Here is a 17,763-nt window from a genome sequence, read left to right as displayed (position 1 = left end):
TCATTAGTTAAATGGCATGAATGTACCAAGCATCCTACAGTTTGGAACTTGCAGACAAGTCTGACTATGTGGAATTCAATTTGCAATATGCAATTAAAGGTTCTTCATAAACATTAAATGACTCTTGTGTTTAAAGCACAAACCCAACAATTGACCACAGCTTTACAGGAGGTCGATGGAGGTGTCCCCATGATGGTAGATGTGTCCCAATGTTTCAAGCAACTTTTCAAATTGGGTGATTTAAAGCACTTTTTATTACAAGGATATCAATGACTCCCGATTTCAGCTAGCCAAGCCATCAATTTAGCGCCCAGATGAATGTCACCGACATTTTACTGGATGATAATAAGTTAAACAAAATTGATCTTAAGACTTCTGATGAAATAAATGCATGTCTCCTTTCTATTATGCATAGTTGCTTAATTCTTTACATAAAAAGAAGAGAATGTATGACCTATTCTTTATAGTAATGCCTCACAATATCAGTTGATGGTATAGAATTAAAACTTTATAGTTTGCATTCGCATATAACATGAAGTACAAATGAACATAAAAATTCTATATCAATATGCAAAAAATAGCAAATCCAGATAAGAAATACATGACATTGTGATACTGCATCATGAACAAAGCTTTCTATCATACCAAAATAACGCTGAATGTATCAAAATACTGATACATGGAATCAAAAACAAATAAAACAATTTCAATGTCACAAACATACAAAAAAATAACAGAGTAACAATGGTTATGTGTTCTTATCATTTACTGTTAAATGTTTTTCGGGAACGGCTCAAAAGTTACCTAAAACCTACACATCCAGACAAATTTCGATCAATTCTTCTTTACATCTTCCACTCTACATTTTTATTATCAACTTAATAAATCTTCATCTAAAAGAATGTTCATCAGATTTGAAAAGGTCAAGAGGAATTTAGGAGGTTGCATTGATTGGAATGTACAATTATGTATTCAATAAATAAGAGACACAAGTAAAAGAAACCAGTCTCATTGACTATAATCAAGCTGAAGATACTAGAAAACCTACCACATGATCAATCAATAGGAAGGTCAGAAGAACATAAGCCCTGAAAATATTTGAATAAAATATTCCTAATCGGTCTGAAAAGTCATTTATTACGGTAGTAGCCACCAGTAAAGTGAGCATACAACCACATGCCCAAGAGGTCGTATTTGGCTATTTGGCTTGAATAAGAGTTTTTGCCAATTCATAGAAAACTGTTAATTTATATATATATATATATATATATATATATATATATATATATATATTTATTTTGGGAACCATTATCATTATTTTATGATTATTAGGAAATGTACTTTTATTTTTTCAACAATGAAATACAATATGGAAAGTAAGGTTAACGTGTGGATTAATGGATTAAAATCACTTAGCTTTTCTTGACCATTAACCTCATTGAGCAATTCTTCACCGTCAACCTCACATCGAGTATATATTTTTACAATTATTTTCTTATCACTGGAGCCTTTCTTGACCATTGACCTCTTATCACTTAGCTTTCCTTAACCATTTATCTCTTATCACTTAGCTTTCCTTAACTATTTACCTCTTATCACTTAGCTTTCCTTAACCATTTATCTCTTATTACTTAGCTTTCCTTAACTATTTACCTCTTATTACTTAGCTTTGCTTGACCAATATCCTCTTCTAAGGTCTTACCATTGATAATGAAATGTTTGAGAACCATACACCTTCAGGTATAAAGAACATACTAAATATAACATGAAAATATTCAGCTGTTTCTGACCAACATTAAGCATAATTTTCCTGAAGAGGAACACACCAATTGGAATCATTAATGAGCTGTGTAAGGTTCTTTTTAACTAATGGTATTGTACAAACAAAAAATGTTTATCATGTAATGAACATGGTACATTCCATTTTTAAGTAAAAAGTATGTTGTTGTTTTTAATTTTCTGTAAAAACCTAATCCACAGACAACAGTTTTTGTTGACTCTTACCTAAAATTCATCTGTAAATGTTTATTTTGAAATCTATCTTTTGATTACTTTGACCAGAATGGTAAAGGTAACACAATTTGATGTAACAAAAATATACTCCTAACTAAAAGTCAAATAACAAACCTGTACATAACAAATCTTATTGATCATATAAAATCAAACAACAGTCAATCTATTCTTCGAAATAACAGTATGAAAATTAGAGCTTTGAATCAGATTTGCAAATCTAATCAAACTGCCGCTTTGTTCCCAGATCAGTTAAACACAGAATTTTTAAAATTAAAGGGGCATTCTTTTAGATTTCTTACAGTCTCCATTGAAAGTTTTACCCTGGAGTAGTTGCTCAAATTCTGGATTCCACAATTGTAATGGTATGTAACCTCATAAAAGCATTAACAGCAATCCAACATTTAAGAGTGTACAAAAAAGTATCAATGATATTTTTCAAGTAATTAAATATGAATTGATACCATTCTTTTTAAAACCATAGAGATTTTTTTTTCATTTTTTTCTTCTGTTAATTTTGTCAAAGAATAGCCCTCTGGGAGTGTAAAGCTGATTTTTTTCAAGCATAAAATCTAGTTCTGGGGGCAGTTTCATCAACAAATCTTACAGGCCATTTTGTACTGTACTCTGTTTTCAATAGTTCAGTACTATTGTTTAAAATCTCTCACAGATACAAAACTGATCCTAGGATTTGTGATAAAATTGCCGCCAAGGCTAGTATGCAGAAAACAATGAACTTCTCCAAATTGAAGTACTTTTCCTTTAATATCTGTAAGATTTAATCATTGTTCAATACATCAGCCAAACATATTCAGTTATGATTATTAGTTATTCATTGCTGTTAGCATACATTTTTTTTTTGTATTTCACAATTACGGTACTTTAATTTTATTCTCCATAAATTCTATGCCATTTCTATTTAAATGTCAGTTATTTATTTTCACTTTCTGTCAAGAGAAACTAATCATTTAAACAATATTTAAAAAAATAAATATGCAAATATAAGACTAAGTGGCAAAAAAAAAAACAATGAGAAAAGCAAGGCACCATAAAGCCATCTGCAAATTGCAAGGCGAACGAGCACTGAGGTTTCAGTGAATAACTTGACAGAAGGTTTCACATACTTAACATTTATAACCGCAGTTCATACACCATACGTTGGACAGGCAAATGACCTGTAAGCAAATCACACAGCTGAATACAATCCATGAATGTCCAATCACAGGAAAACAATCTTTATATTGTTCAGTGCTCCGTGGCTTCCATAGCTGCTTGAAAGCATGATTATGCAAGTAACAATAAAATTAATAACCAAAGTAACAATTCTGGCACAAAACAATGCCGCAGTGCATTTTATACACACACACACTATGGCAACACTCAATATTAAATATAACTATGCACACACACACACAAACGCATGTATAACAGCAACGGGTGTTGTTGGCATGAAAGGGTATTACAAGAAATGATAACAAACCAAAAACGATTACTGATAGTAAAATGACAAGTAAGTACAATGGTTTTCAAAATAAGTCTGTATGATTAAGATAAATGAAACATAAATATGTGAATGTTGAATGCCAGGTTGGGCCTTGTTCATTTTGTATCAGTCTTGTAGAGAAGTGAATTGTATTACATTTTAATTCAATCTATATAATGAAGTTATCTTAAACTTAAATCTATCAGAAGTTCAAGCAATATTCATTTCACATTTTTGTCATCAGGCAATATTATTTACAGTGTAACCTATGTTTCTATGAAATAATTAGCTTGTCTGCATATCATATACCTTAATCTCAACGAAAATAAACATTTCAATTCCAAAATAATGTCAAAATCAAGGCGGATATTTCAAGCGTATAGTATAGATGTTAATATCGAAAAGCTTGTGCAGTCCTTGCATTATTTCAGTTATAGCTACTTAGCATTAAATAATATTTAGAAGCTTTCAAGTAAATCCCCACACATACATGTAAACCATAACAGTTCTTAACGAACAGACATATATAAATGACAGTGTGCATAGACTACATTTTGTTTTATTCTGAATGAACACCTGGTCCAGAATTCATACAGTAAAGGCCAAGGTCAAGACTTAGTGTTCTAAACAGAATCATACATAAACAAGCAAATTTTTGAATTGATAAAAAAACCTGCCTGATAAGGCAAAGTACATGGAATGGAAATTAAAAGTTGGTGAAATATTTCTATCAAACATGTAATATGGCTGCAGATAGGCGGACTCTTATGAACGTTGGTAATGAGTTTGAGTTTGTCTGCAATTATCTTAAATGCAAGAGAGTTATTTATAGAGAAGAATTTTTAAGCTTCGCATGAAATTAAATGATTTCGACGTGATAGTTCAATTATGTCTCATGTGATAGCAGTAAATAGTAAAAAATGTCATTTTAAAGTACATGCTGATCATGTTCACTGTATGTTATTTTCAAGCTTATCAAGTTTCACTGCAATCAAGTGATGGTCAGTGCACGGAAGTTTTTTTTCTTTAACATATATTCATATGGATAATAGTATGGCTAAGAATTGACTATATTTAAGACCCTCAAGTATTTTTCTAAGATTTAACCTTGTGACATTGTCATTGACCCCATATGACCCAAATTCAAACTTATCCAAGCTTTCATCAAGGCAAACATTCTGATTAAATTTCTACAGACTGGACCAAACATATTGAAAAATAAGAGGGAGTTGATGGCCTTTAATCGCTCACCTGAGTGAGTTTTAAACCTTTATTTTTTATGAGAATGAATGAGTTTATTGGTTTATGGAAATGCATCTAGGGATTAAACTATTACCAAGTATTGTCAAATGTTGTAGTTGTTAAGATCATCCAAACACAACATTGATATTTCATTTCAATACTGTACACATGGTCAATTTCATTGCTGTAGCTTCAAAAATAAGACAGTATGTCAAAAGGGCATTATTTGAACAAACTTGGTTGGGGGCCATCATAACAAACAAATATCAAGTCTGTGCCTAGCAGTTTCAGACAAGAAGATTTTCAAAGACTTTCCTATATAAGTATCTAAGAAACTTGAGCCCCAGGAAGGGCCAGTGTTGACCCAGCATAATTTGAATAACCTGATAGAGGACCACATTACAATGTTACCACCAAATATCTAATCTCATCGTTCTTGTTTAGATTTTTGAATAGTTTTCAGAATTCTGTATGAAATTCATTCTTTGAATTAATTTGAAAGGGCAACATCCAAGTGATTTAATCTAAATTGGCCAGACGGTTAAGGAGAAGATGTTGTATGAAGGAATTGTTGAGGAATGATGGATGGTTGCTTGACAGTGGGCAACGGGAAAACTCAAGTTAGCTCAAAGTACAGCCTCCAATGTGTTCACAAAGCATTTCTAAAATCTGACCTAATGACCTAGTCTTTGACACCAGATGACCTAGTTTTAAATATATCCATGAGTTCATAAAGGAAAACCTAGTACTATTACAAACGGTCGAGATTTCTTCAAGGGGAACATTCTGACCCAAGTTTGAACATAATCTGACCAATCTCTTCCAAGATATGGTGCCATAAAGAAAATAATGTGACAGACAACGCCAAAATAATATCCCACTACGGAAACCTTGGGTTCGGTGGGGATAATAAATATGGGTTTGCTTGACAATATAAAATATTTCTGAATAAAGCGAGGAATAGCACAGTTTGGAGAGTTCCTGATGATGCCAACACATAATTGTACCATAGCAAATAATATATAGCAAATACATTAACACAAAAGGTTTATGCAAATGAAATGATTGCAAAATGAGGTTTCGATGAACAATTTATTGAAGTTTTTGTGAGTTTTCTTCTCTACATCACGTTCGAATGTAAAAGCACAATCTTTTGCATCTCCTTGCACATAACAGCTTCATGATGTTGCAGTATTTCAACCCAGGGGCAGCTCCATAGACAGAGGACCATCGCCCACGCGTCAACCCACCAGACATGCTTATGCCCACCTAGCACCCGACTGCCCACTGCCACCATACATGCTCCTGCCCACCACCAACACTCCTGCTTGCTTAATCCTCATGTATCTGCACCATCTCTGGCTCTAAAATACACCACTGCATGTTAACCATTGGCTAAAACTGTACTCTTCAGTTACAAGTAATTATGCAAAGAAGAGAGTTTAAAACAACCAATTCTGATGGCTTTTATATACAAAAATGAAGATTGACGAATTAATGAAAACATCTTTGCCTTTTACAATAACATGAGAGGTACATAATAAGACATATGTCACAATTTACAATTACATGCATCTGCATTTTGTTTTGCACTCTGATCAATAAATGTCAAGAAAAATGGAAGTGCTGCTCACTTATGATAAATCAATTCCTAACACTCCACACTGTCTATATTGGACTTTCTAAAGCCGTGTACACAGTCTGGAGTAGTTAGTGTATGGAAATTGCTAGTTCCATACAACAGATAACAGCTAGATGAAGAAACAAACACCCAATCAAATGGCTTGTTGTTGTGTTTTTTTAAGAAAAATATTCTTTTGAAGGATTTTCCATTACAATATATACAATATGGGTTTAGAAAGCAGCTTTACCTTTTTTCTGTTCCTCCACCGTTCTGTCCCATTCTGAAATTACATCATCAAACTATATTCACATTAATTTTGGTACGTCAGCAGTAAGTTGTTCCTGAATTTAATCAGGTAAATACGTACAATTATACAGAGGTTGGGTCAGTAGACAAAAATAATCTCAAACACTAAACTGGTAAAAGGGTAATTAATAGTATGAAATTACCAGAAATAAAATGGTTATGTGACACATTACATAAAATTATTTCGGTCTTATTAGGAATTAAAGATTTGGGTCCATCATTACAGTTTCCCAGGGATTGTACAGAAATTTCCCTGAAGGCAGAAAATCTCTTGGAGAAAAATCTAAACAGGAAGAAAAGCCTTAGATTGAGACATTTTTCTTTTGCTATACACTTAATAGATCTTGAGCTTACAGCACCTTATGTGGTATTGACAAGTGTTAATATAATTTGATTTTAAATAAAAGGGCCAAGGAGCGAATGCCAACATTCATTGTTTTTACAGCTGGAAAAAGGAAAACTTGACATTTATTAAAGCAAGAGTTATGGGCCTGGCAATGTATGTATTGTCTCTGGAAACATGTATATCATGTTTCATTTGAATAACATGAACAGTTTTTGAGTTACTTAAGATTTTGCGCTACCATTATGAAGTGAACTCAAGGCTATCACAATATGCGAAACTGGTCAAGTTTCACCTGAACGAATCATGTGTGATGAATTGTTCATTGAAATCAGTTGAGATATTATAGACACAGTGTGTGTGACTACATTTGCCCAGGGTTGGATAAGAAATGCTTAAGTGAGACAGGACAAAATGAATTGAGTCAAATTTTGACAATTCAAGGGCTACAACTCCAGAGGGACTAGTGTGAGATTGGATAACAAATGCTTATGTTAGAGAGCGGGGTCAATTTGGTAAAGTTTGCCATAACGCCAGTGTTATTATGTTATTTAGCTGTTGATTCAACTCAGTCGACATGTTATGCCCATAAACATTGCAACCTAATTTCGTAAATAGTAGATATGAAATGCACAAGTTATGGAACTGCCAAAGTGAATTTGCAAATAAAAATACCAAGGGTCGTTTCTCCCTGTGTGTAGGCAAAAATTTACCTCGTGTTAGGAAGAAAGCTGCATCTGAGATGTTGAAGTTGCTCCTCAGTTCATTCCTTGGGAAAAACCTGGCAAGGCCGCAGTATTGAGTGGGGCCATTTGTGGGACTAGGGCCAGTTACCCCCTTCTTAATAGCAGACACCCATTCTCCATAGTAAACATCGTTCCCAATTGCATCAGGAGTGTGCATGGTGGGCACTGGTACACTTTGAGGTTTGTGGTCTGGTTGATTACTACAAGGTTCAGATTGCTCTGAGGATTCAATCTTTCCTTGATGGACACTTACATCCTTAACATTATTCACTATTCCATTTATATGAACAAGATGTGATTTATTGACTGTGTCTGAAAGCACATCATTGGACAAACTTGGTTTGACTTGATCCTTTTCTGCACCATCAGATATCACACTAGAAATGGAAGATGAACAGCTAACTGAATCCATGTCTACATTTGTAGCTTCCTTTGGTTCTGATAAATCATTTACACTTTCATTAATAACACTACTTGATTCTGAACTCTGTTCAGACTTATTTGAAATTATTTCATCACTATTCATGTCATCTGTTTTATGCAATGGATTAGATTTGTCCAAAGAACCAATCTCAAAACCGAAAGATATTCCCAAGTTTCCGGTTGATTCTTCAACACGTTTATCTAAAAAGATCACAGACTTCTGTTTCTTACCATTATAATTATTTAATGACCTAACTTTGTAACTATCCTGTTTATGAATGCCATAATGGCTATTTGTTTTACCACTACTAGAGCTACCAGAATTCACATAGTTAGTCTCACTGACACTGTTATCTATACTATGTTTAGATACTTGTATCTCAGATGAATGACTCAAACTAACAATTTCTAAACTGGAATTTGACATGAATGACAGTGAGTTTTGTTCAGGGGATGAAAACACTTTGGCATAAGATTGGTCTTTACAATCCCCACTAGGAGACTGGGCATTTTCAACAGAACTGTGTTCCTCCTGTACTTTATTTTCAATGTCGTGTGCCCAAGCATTTGTTATTTTAGCAGTGCTTTGTTTCATAGGTTTAAGAGCAGCATCTGCTAAAATATGGTCCTGAGTGCTACATTTTGCAGGGCTGGAAACGGATGTTTTATCCTTCCCAGTGATTTTATTTATTTCTTCTGGACTAGAACCTATTGAATGTCTTCTTTCAGTTGGACTACCTTTCCAGACTGCTTTTTTCGGGTCAATGTCACTATCACCACTTTCAAAACTACAACTTAGCGGATTACATTCTTGAGAGTCAAGAGGTTTTGATGATGACACTGTGGCTGCCATTCTTGCGTAAGACAGTCTAGGAGACAAGGCTCCTTCCACCGCTCCACTGCCCTTGGTAGCTGGCAGTGACTTCACTGACTCCAAATCACTATCATCCTGGGTCTTCAGTACTGATGGGATCTGGACATCACCTGTCGAGTTGCGACGTCCTTCCTGTTGTCTGCTCTTGCCTCCACTGAGAGCAGGGAAGGCAGAGGGACTTAAGTCTCGCATGTGGGGGTCACTCTCCATCTGATGCATATGAGCCGAGATAGCCTGCTGCACTGGCCTACTGCTAGAGGCAGGTGCTGCAATACGCTTATCATCATATCTACGACCTTGCTTTGAATTAACAGCAGGCACAATAATGTTATTTTGGTGATTTGGTGTTTCTTTTCCAGGCTTTTTCTTTTTCTTGCCTACAACTTGGAACTCATCTTCCTTAGGAACAGGGGCGACATACAAGTCAGTGAAAATAAAATTTGAATCCAGATCTGTATGCAAATCTGCTATATCCAAAACAGAACTTGTGTTTTTGTACACAACTGAATCAAATTCAGCTTTAATTGTAGGACTTGATGGCTTTGACTTTTTGTTCTTGGCATTTTTTTGTTTTACATTATTATCAACTTTAATTGTGACCTCTGTGGTGGATACAGGACTTTCTAGCTTTTCACTTTTAATAGTTTTTCCAGTCTTTTCACTTTTCTTTTTAGTTTCAACTGTTACAAAGCCAACAGTGTCCTCTAATGTAACTCTATTATTAAAATTAATCAGGTCATTTTCCTTTTCATACACATGGTTTTCTGTTCCAATAACATCAGATTCATTCTCAGAGAGTGGTTTCTTGATAGCAAACTTCTCAGATTTTTTGTCATTGAGCAATGCAAATTTGTCATTTTGATAAAGATTATCTAAATCACCATTTTCAACAGGATTTTCAATATCAGCTTTACCACTTGAGTTTCCCATATTGTCTGGTGTGCTAACTTGGGCCTCTTGTTCAGCGGCATGAACAGTATCAGGCCCCTTACTAGTTTCCTCTACATCAGCTGAAACAGCAAGAGACTTCTGTTTTTTGTCTTTATTTTTCTTACTAGATTTCTGTGGTTTAGATGGAATGTCTTCGGATGTAGCTGCAAGCTTTTTCTTGTTTTTCTCATTTTTATCCCCAATAAAGTTTAATAGTTCGTCCAGACTTAGATTTCCTTTAAATCCCTCAATATCCTCAGACTTAATGGAATCCTGTTTTTCATTTTTCTTCTTCCGTCGCTTCTTGGCTGCACTGTCATCTACAGTATCTTTAGAGCCAGAGAATCGTGAGCTAGACTGATCCACGGAGCCCTGGAAGGTGCCATAGCTGAATGTGTCGAGATTTTGTGATTGTCGCCCTCCAAGGCTGGAGGGTGACTCTCGCATTGATTTGTACTGAGAAGGGTTGAGCCCTAGACTCTCTACAGGGTTACCGTTTTCATCTGTGGCTGCTGAACCATCATCTGAAAACACACATTGCAGCATTTAATTAATACGCATCCTTTTTTAAGAAATGTTTGTTCCAAAGTAATTTCATTTTACATTTTTTTTATCAAACTGAACTGACAGTAAGACAAAAATAATATCAAACAGGAAGCTTTGAAATTTCATTTCAGAGTATATATCAGTTAAGTGGTCAGACACTATTTTATTGCTAAGATCACTGTGACTTTGACCTTCAGCCGAAAGGACCAATCCTCCAAGTTAAGTTTGAGGACCTTCTGAAATTATTGATTAGAAACCATTTCATTGCTTTAAGTCAATGTGACTTTGACCTCTCGAGTGGGCTCAGTTTTTTTTAAAGTGTAATTGTTTCTGTGTCAGTGTGACCTTGAACTTTGACCTTTAAATCAGTAGGGAACATCTTGAACAAATTTGAGGATCCTGGGGCCATTTTACAGTTATTGACCAATTCATTGATTTAAGGCCAATGTGATGACTAAAAGATTTAATTATTTATTTTTTACTAAGTATTCTGTTTGTCAAGCCAATTTGCACAAGAAGAAGGTTTAAAGTGACACTCTTATTCAAAATCAATACATATACTTGTAAAACAAACATAAATTTTGCTTGATACACCCTCAAATATTTACTAAATCATGCACTTATGAAAAATATTAATTACTTTAAAGAATATTATAACCGTGTATTCTACAGCTGAAAACGCAAAAATATTAAATGATTGGTGAATGCTAAAAGATTTACTGCGATCTACTATCAGGGTTCTCAATAAGTTTCAGTTGAACCGTCTCAAATAGTAAAGTAAACGACCAGCTTCTACTTATTCTACTTGAAATTCATTTAGTTTTCCAAATGTGAACTGGCCCAATTGCCATTTGAACCGTCCATTTTCGCCGGCAGCCGGTTCTTATTGAGAACACTTACTATAGTCACATAAGGTAGCGACCAGTCATTGAAATTAGACTTTTTGATGAACAAGCCCGAATTGTTATATTATTGCTTGGCATCAATTTTTTTAACAAGCCCTGCTATATGAAATTCAGAATTTGAGCAAGCCCGAGAGACATTTTACCAGTGCAGGGCTTGTGGGCTTGTGTTAATTTCGTAGCTTGGTTAACTAGTAGTTTTATTATGTAATTTGGAAAAAATACAATGCTAATCTGGAGCTATGAATATTTTGCCATGAATACTAGGGACATGGGTCTTCCACTCGACAGGTTGTCAGTATGTACCATGTACATAACACATGTGCCATTAACTTCTAAATCCCTCAGTGTATGACAAAATTATAGCCCAGACATGACTAACTTATTATACTCTATAAGCATATAAGAAGAATTCTGTAATGATAAAACCTGTAAATGTGACCATGAACTTTAAGGTCGCACATCTTGAATGTGACACATCTACAAAACACACATGCCATTTTAGAAAAAAGCCACTGTTCAAGCCCAAGTTAAATCCCAGACATGACCAATAACACTAAATGAATACATTAAGCATTCTATAATGATAAATCTGTAAGTGTGGCATTGACCTTTGAGGTAGGGAAGTTGGTCTTGCATGCCACACGTTGTCTGCATGAATTGAACATATACATTCCAAATAAATTTTAAATCCCTCTCCAGTCGCAACCAACTATACTCTTTGTGCATATTATATACCGCTTACAATAATGATTAACCTGTAAGTGTGACCTTGACCTTTAAAATGAGACGTTGGTCTTGTACGTGACATGTCTTCTTTATGTACTGAGCACATGTGTCCAGTTATTTTAAAATCCCTCCATCCGTGACAAAATTACAGCCTGGACATGTAAAAACAGACAGAAAAAAGGATGATGCCATTTTAATATGCCCTCATTCCGGGGTCATAAAAACAACAACAATAAAACAGCTATCCAAATTTGTGAAAGAAATAAGAAATATAAGTAATTGTGTCAGAGTCAACACTTAAACAAGAGTAATGTTGACACATGATCACTACAGAACACAACAATATGCCATTTATGAATGCAGATGAAAACCCTTTTTAATTTTCAATGTAAAGTAACTCCAAGACATTTTCTAGTAAGTTCAGAGAGTGATGACTGGTGAGTAATAGTACACCTCCATAGAAAACTATGTGCATCACAATGCCTGGCAGCATGGCTCACAGCCAAACAGTAGACAAATCTGCAATGTATTACAGTCTACACACGAAAAACAGCTAGTGTTCTACCTGGAAGGCAAACACTTGTAACTGATCCCAAACCAAAATACTTTGGTATCCCTTTATAACACAAACACACACAATGCTGGTCAAAGAAATGGTCTCTTAAAATAAATCGAAGCTTGGTGAAAATGTACATAAATAATCATCTTTTCATAACACTTTATTTAAAAGTGATTAGATAAAATGATAATTTGATAAACACCATATAAATAGATGAAAATTGTTTCAGTGTAAGATTGTTACCTAGTGAGCACCAAAGGTATATTTACTTTTAGTGTTCACAAGGTGAAAAATATTACTATCTTACACTGAAACAAACAATTTTTCTTTTCATTATATGCTTTAAAACGGAATGAAATGACTGTTTCTTGTAGTTTTTCAGAGAAGCACGCCAAATTGTCAGCGAATGTAACATCATTTCCGTAATGACGTCTTAAAATTTGTGTCCCAGTCCTGTGCGCGCCTATGTTTGATTTGAAGCAAAGAGCAGGCTTTCAATTTCAAAACAGTGAGAAATATCAAATTGGTATTATAAAGACAGTTCTGCCTAACAACAATAAAATGATATAATGGTCACAGGAATTTTTATGACATTTAAACTTCATTTTACATAGAATAAAAACACTTTCAATAAGTGAGCAACTAATTTATAACAAAATAAAGAATGTAGACAAAAGTATGATTTTTTTACCTGAGGCCAGGTTCTCGGATTGTGTCATTAAAGCTTCAGTATGGCTAACTCTCTAACATTATCCAACATCCACTGTCTGATTGTGTCATTAAAGCTTCAGTATGGCTAACTCTCTAACATTATCCAACATCCACTGTCTGATTGTGTCATTAAAGCTTCGGTATGGCTAACTCTCTAACATTGTCCAATCCACTGTCTGATTGTGTCATTAAAGCTTCAGTATGGCTAACTCTCTAACATTGTCCAACATCCACTGTCTGATTGTGTCATTAAAGCTTCAGTATGGCTAACTCTCTAACATTATCCAACATCCACTGTCTGATTGTGTCATTAAAGCTTCAGTATGGCTAACTCTCTAACATTATCCAACATCCACTGTCTGATTGTGTCATTAAAGCTTCAGTATGGCTAACTCTCTAACATTATCCAACATCCACTGTCTGATTGTGTCATTAAAGCTTCAGTATGGCTAACTCTCTAACATTATCCAACATCCACTGTCTGATTGTGTCATTAAAGCTTCAGTATGGCTAACTCTCTAACATTATCCAACATCCACTGTCTGATTGTGTCATTAAAGCTTTAGTATGGCTTACTTTCTAACATTATCCAACATCCACTGTCTGATTGTGTCATTAAAGCTTTAGTATGGCTAACTCTCTAACATTATCCAACATCCACTGTCTGATTGTGTCATTAAAGCTTCAGTATGGCTAACTCTCTAACATTATCCAACATCCACTGTCTGATTGTGTCATTAAAGCTTCAGTATGGCTTACTTTCTAACATTATCCAACATCCACTGTCTGATTGTGTCATTAAAGCTTCAGTATGGCCTACTTTCTAACATCATCCATCAACCACTGCAGTAGCACTACGAGATTTATGGCAAGAACGAAAAATATACTGAAGTCCCAATGTACTTATATAAATGTCACTGTTTTTATGTATAATTCAAAGGTCATAATATTAATAAATATCCTTAACCACAGCAAGATGCTCTAAGAACCGCCTACGAAAAGTGAGAGAAACTATGAGGAATGATAGCTGACAGTCAGGTATTCTGTGCCAGTATCTGAAAACCTTCATGTATGTATCACGGTTGCTCCATATCCACATATATACACCTACCTGCACTGTTGTGATTTGAAAGGAGTGATATACTCTCTGTTAAACTACTCCTTATAAGAATAGATAAAAGAAAAATTTACAAACTGAGCTGAACATTCATTATTACAGAGGTTTTTGAGAATTGTTTATGCTTCAATAAAGCTGATATGTAACAAAATACAGTCATGTATGTATACAATCTATACATCATGTGACAGCAGTGCAGCATTCTCTACACCATAGCTAGGAGGGACACACAGGGGGAATTCAACACTGAATCATTAAAAAGATTAAACATTTAAATGCAGTAAATGATTGATAATGTGAGAGAGTAACTTAAGTCATACTGAAGCTTCAATGACACAATCAGAGAACATGGAAATGTTATTCATTTATTTCACCATTTCTTGCATCTATAACAGGCCAGTGCGATATTTCTATATATAGCACCATCAATCCATTTTTACTGAATCATGAGGTTCAAGGACAGGCTTCAATAAAGGGAAGTAATGCTTACAAACTATTTAAAAACATTATTATTCTCCCTTTACACAAGATGTTATCATGTACAAAAAAATGCTTTCAATGTCCTCCTGCCTTGAAAAAAATACCCTAAGCTACTGTAGCAATATCAGCCAATCAAAATTATGAGCCACTCAAATATTGAGTATATTGTTTTTACATTTGTATTTTTTTGTTAGCGCATCCTGTTGTCTTGTTCATTCTGTACAAAATGGCTTAACTTTTTAACCCAATTCTTGATAAAATATGGTGTGTAGGCTAGTGTAAAGATTCACAATGTCATAAAACAGTGCGTACTGCAGAGCATGATGTTATCACTGACATACAGGTTTTCAAGTCGTACTATATTATTGTGTGTAATTATGCCAAGTGCTTTAATTAATAAATTCAGTGTCACAATCAAGGTTTAATAACCATGATGTGAAATTTAAATCTTTTAAAAGGAATTAAAAGGTTAGGTTTCATAAATGCTGACTTTTAAGCTGTGGTGTCTAAAATTTGAGCAAGAATAGTATTGCATTGTAAACATAAGCTTGCTTTATGGGTTTTGAGAGCAACATGTCTAAATGTGTTGAAAATTTGTGCTAAAGCAAAATAAACATAAAAAAAACAAAAAAAAAACATGAGATTTTACTGTAAACTGAGCTAATGATAGCAGTATTGCACAAACTTGGTCAACATTTAATATGCCAAGTTAACAAAAAATACCTGCAAGTGAAACAAAATTACTTTCCTGGCAACACATCATTTGAGCATTTTGAGAGCTTTACATGACCATTTGTTTAAATGAGGTAAATAATTCAAAATGCACTGGCTGTGGCTGAATTTCTCAACAGCAATGTCAGCTATTAGTTGTCAGAGATAATCATATAGTCAATAACAGTTATTGTCTGATTAAAGCTTAACATATTTGCTTGAATTGACTTGGCTTAAAAATAATCATCATCAGTCTTTTGCCCCATTCACCCCAACAGTCTTCAGTCACTTAATGTAATATAACAATCATATTGTAAAAACATGAGTGCTGAGAAGGCTGGTATAGAATTAATTAGTGAAAATCCCAACTTGTCCTAAAACTTTGACTGGACAAAAAGTGCCCTAAAACTTTAACCTAAGTTCCTAACTCAATCACGGGCCATAATTTGTTATTCATGGTAATTTGGAGTTTTGTAACCTCATTGTGTGATGGTCCTGAACAAATCTGTGAAGTATAAAGTGAATTGAATGAAGGATAGTGGAGTGAGTGAAAATGCCAGCTTGCCCTAAAATATTAAACTGGACGCTGGGCCAGTAGTATAGCCTCCTTATTCTTTTTCAAGCTGATAACAATGAAAAGCACCCAGTTTCCATTTTTAATTATTTAATAACATTTTTCTTAAATATTAATTTATATTTGGTCACTGGAGCTATATAACTACATATGCAAAATTCGCAAACATATCACATCCATGGGAGCGGATGCCAATGTTCTAGATGTTTTGTTCTAACAAGGGGTATCATTGTATCAAGGGGCATAACTCAAAAATTAGTAAAGTCAGTTGTATGAGCCTCGCTTAACATGTGTATATAGTCTCTGGCAACATATCCTTGAAGTTCTATTTGTATATCTTGAATGGTGTTATGGTTAAGATAAAAGTTTTTGATGGCCCTAGTTTAAAGTTTTTGCATGACACCAAGTCTTTGACAATTCCTGGACTTTTTCCATTCAAAAAACAGAAACAGGCTCAAACTTTCGTAAAAATATCCCTCTTCAATATATATACAACAATAGGTAATATAGGATGAAACAGAACAGTAAATAACAGACAGTAATAGACCAGAGGGAATTAACTTACAAAATTTTCTGCAACTGGCAAAAGTTGCACAGCTTCAGGTTGTTTTTTTTAAAGATGAAATATCTAACTTATAATCTGCAAAAAAATGAAAATCAGCTAAACAAGTATTTCCTAATGGTAACTCTTCACATCTGAAAAAGGGACATAACTCTAAGGATAGAAAGTGTTTTTCAATCATTTTAATCTGCTACAATAATAGAAATTCCCATAGATTATCCATACATATAATGTATAACGTGGTAAAATATCTCCCACTCCATCTGGCTGAGTGGCTGGAAATGGAAGAAATCTATAATCTGACCTTGAGCAGGTTTGTGCTTGTAGCCATTAAGTCCATTGACAAGGTGTGGTCTAGAGGTTGCCTCCACCAACAGCGAGGGGGTGATACGCAAACCAGCAGGGGACGGGTACAGAAACATTGTCAACTCACTTGTTATCTCAATATTCTAAATCCCACACATTTATGTACATCACTTTCTACATTCCCGTATCTGTATACACTTTGATGTAGTGTCTCTCTTTAAACACACTATGTATGTATAATCTTTACTCCTGTTATCTATCTACCATCATGAAGTAGCTCTCTATTAAATTTCCTCACAACGATTTCAATGTCATTATTAATAAAGAAGAACTACTAAAATTATGACATGCTACAAGCTTAAACAACCCTTCTCCAACAGATAACTGCATTTACCCAAATTCTATGTAAGTTTAACAATCAGAAAACATCCAAGTATCAATGTGTATAAGCTGTTATTTAAACAATAGCTCCATGAGTTCTTCATGTTTGCCCATGTTCATTAAACACAATGTACCTTGTCATAGCCACAAATATTACACAGGTCAAGCTTCAAGGCTATGCCATATTGGTTTTTATAAGCTTGT

The 17,763-nt window shown here is 34.4% G+C and overlaps 1 protein-coding gene across 2 annotated transcripts in view; it reads right to left on the bottom strand.

The window, feature by feature from the left end:
* Positions 1-1,277: 1,277 nt before the first annotated feature.
* LOC128230317 (uncharacterized) overlaps positions 1,278-17,763 on the bottom strand; it is a 38,613-nt gene continuing 22,127 nt past the window's right edge. For both annotated transcript variants that reach the window (XM_052942493.1, XM_052942494.1), the window contains 3 exons: positions 7,722-10,505; positions 6,607-6,639; positions 1,278-6,099 (listed from right to left, as the gene is read on the bottom strand). In XM_052942493.1, coding sequence (XP_052798453.1) covers positions 6,068-6,099; positions 6,607-6,639; positions 7,722-10,505 — 2,849 coding nt within the window. In that variant the 3' untranslated portion in view covers positions 1,278-6,067. The remainder of the gene's footprint in view (positions 6,100-6,606; positions 6,640-7,721; positions 10,506-17,763) is intronic.

The sequence above is a fragment of the Mya arenaria genome, chromosome 4 (genome assembly GCF_026914265.1).
Source record: "Mya arenaria isolate MELC-2E11 chromosome 4, ASM2691426v1".
Taxonomy (NCBI): domain Eukaryota; kingdom Metazoa; phylum Mollusca; class Bivalvia; order Myida; family Myidae; genus Mya; species Mya arenaria.
Note: the sequence above shows the minus strand (reverse complement) of the source record. Positions and strands in the feature narration are given on the sequence as shown.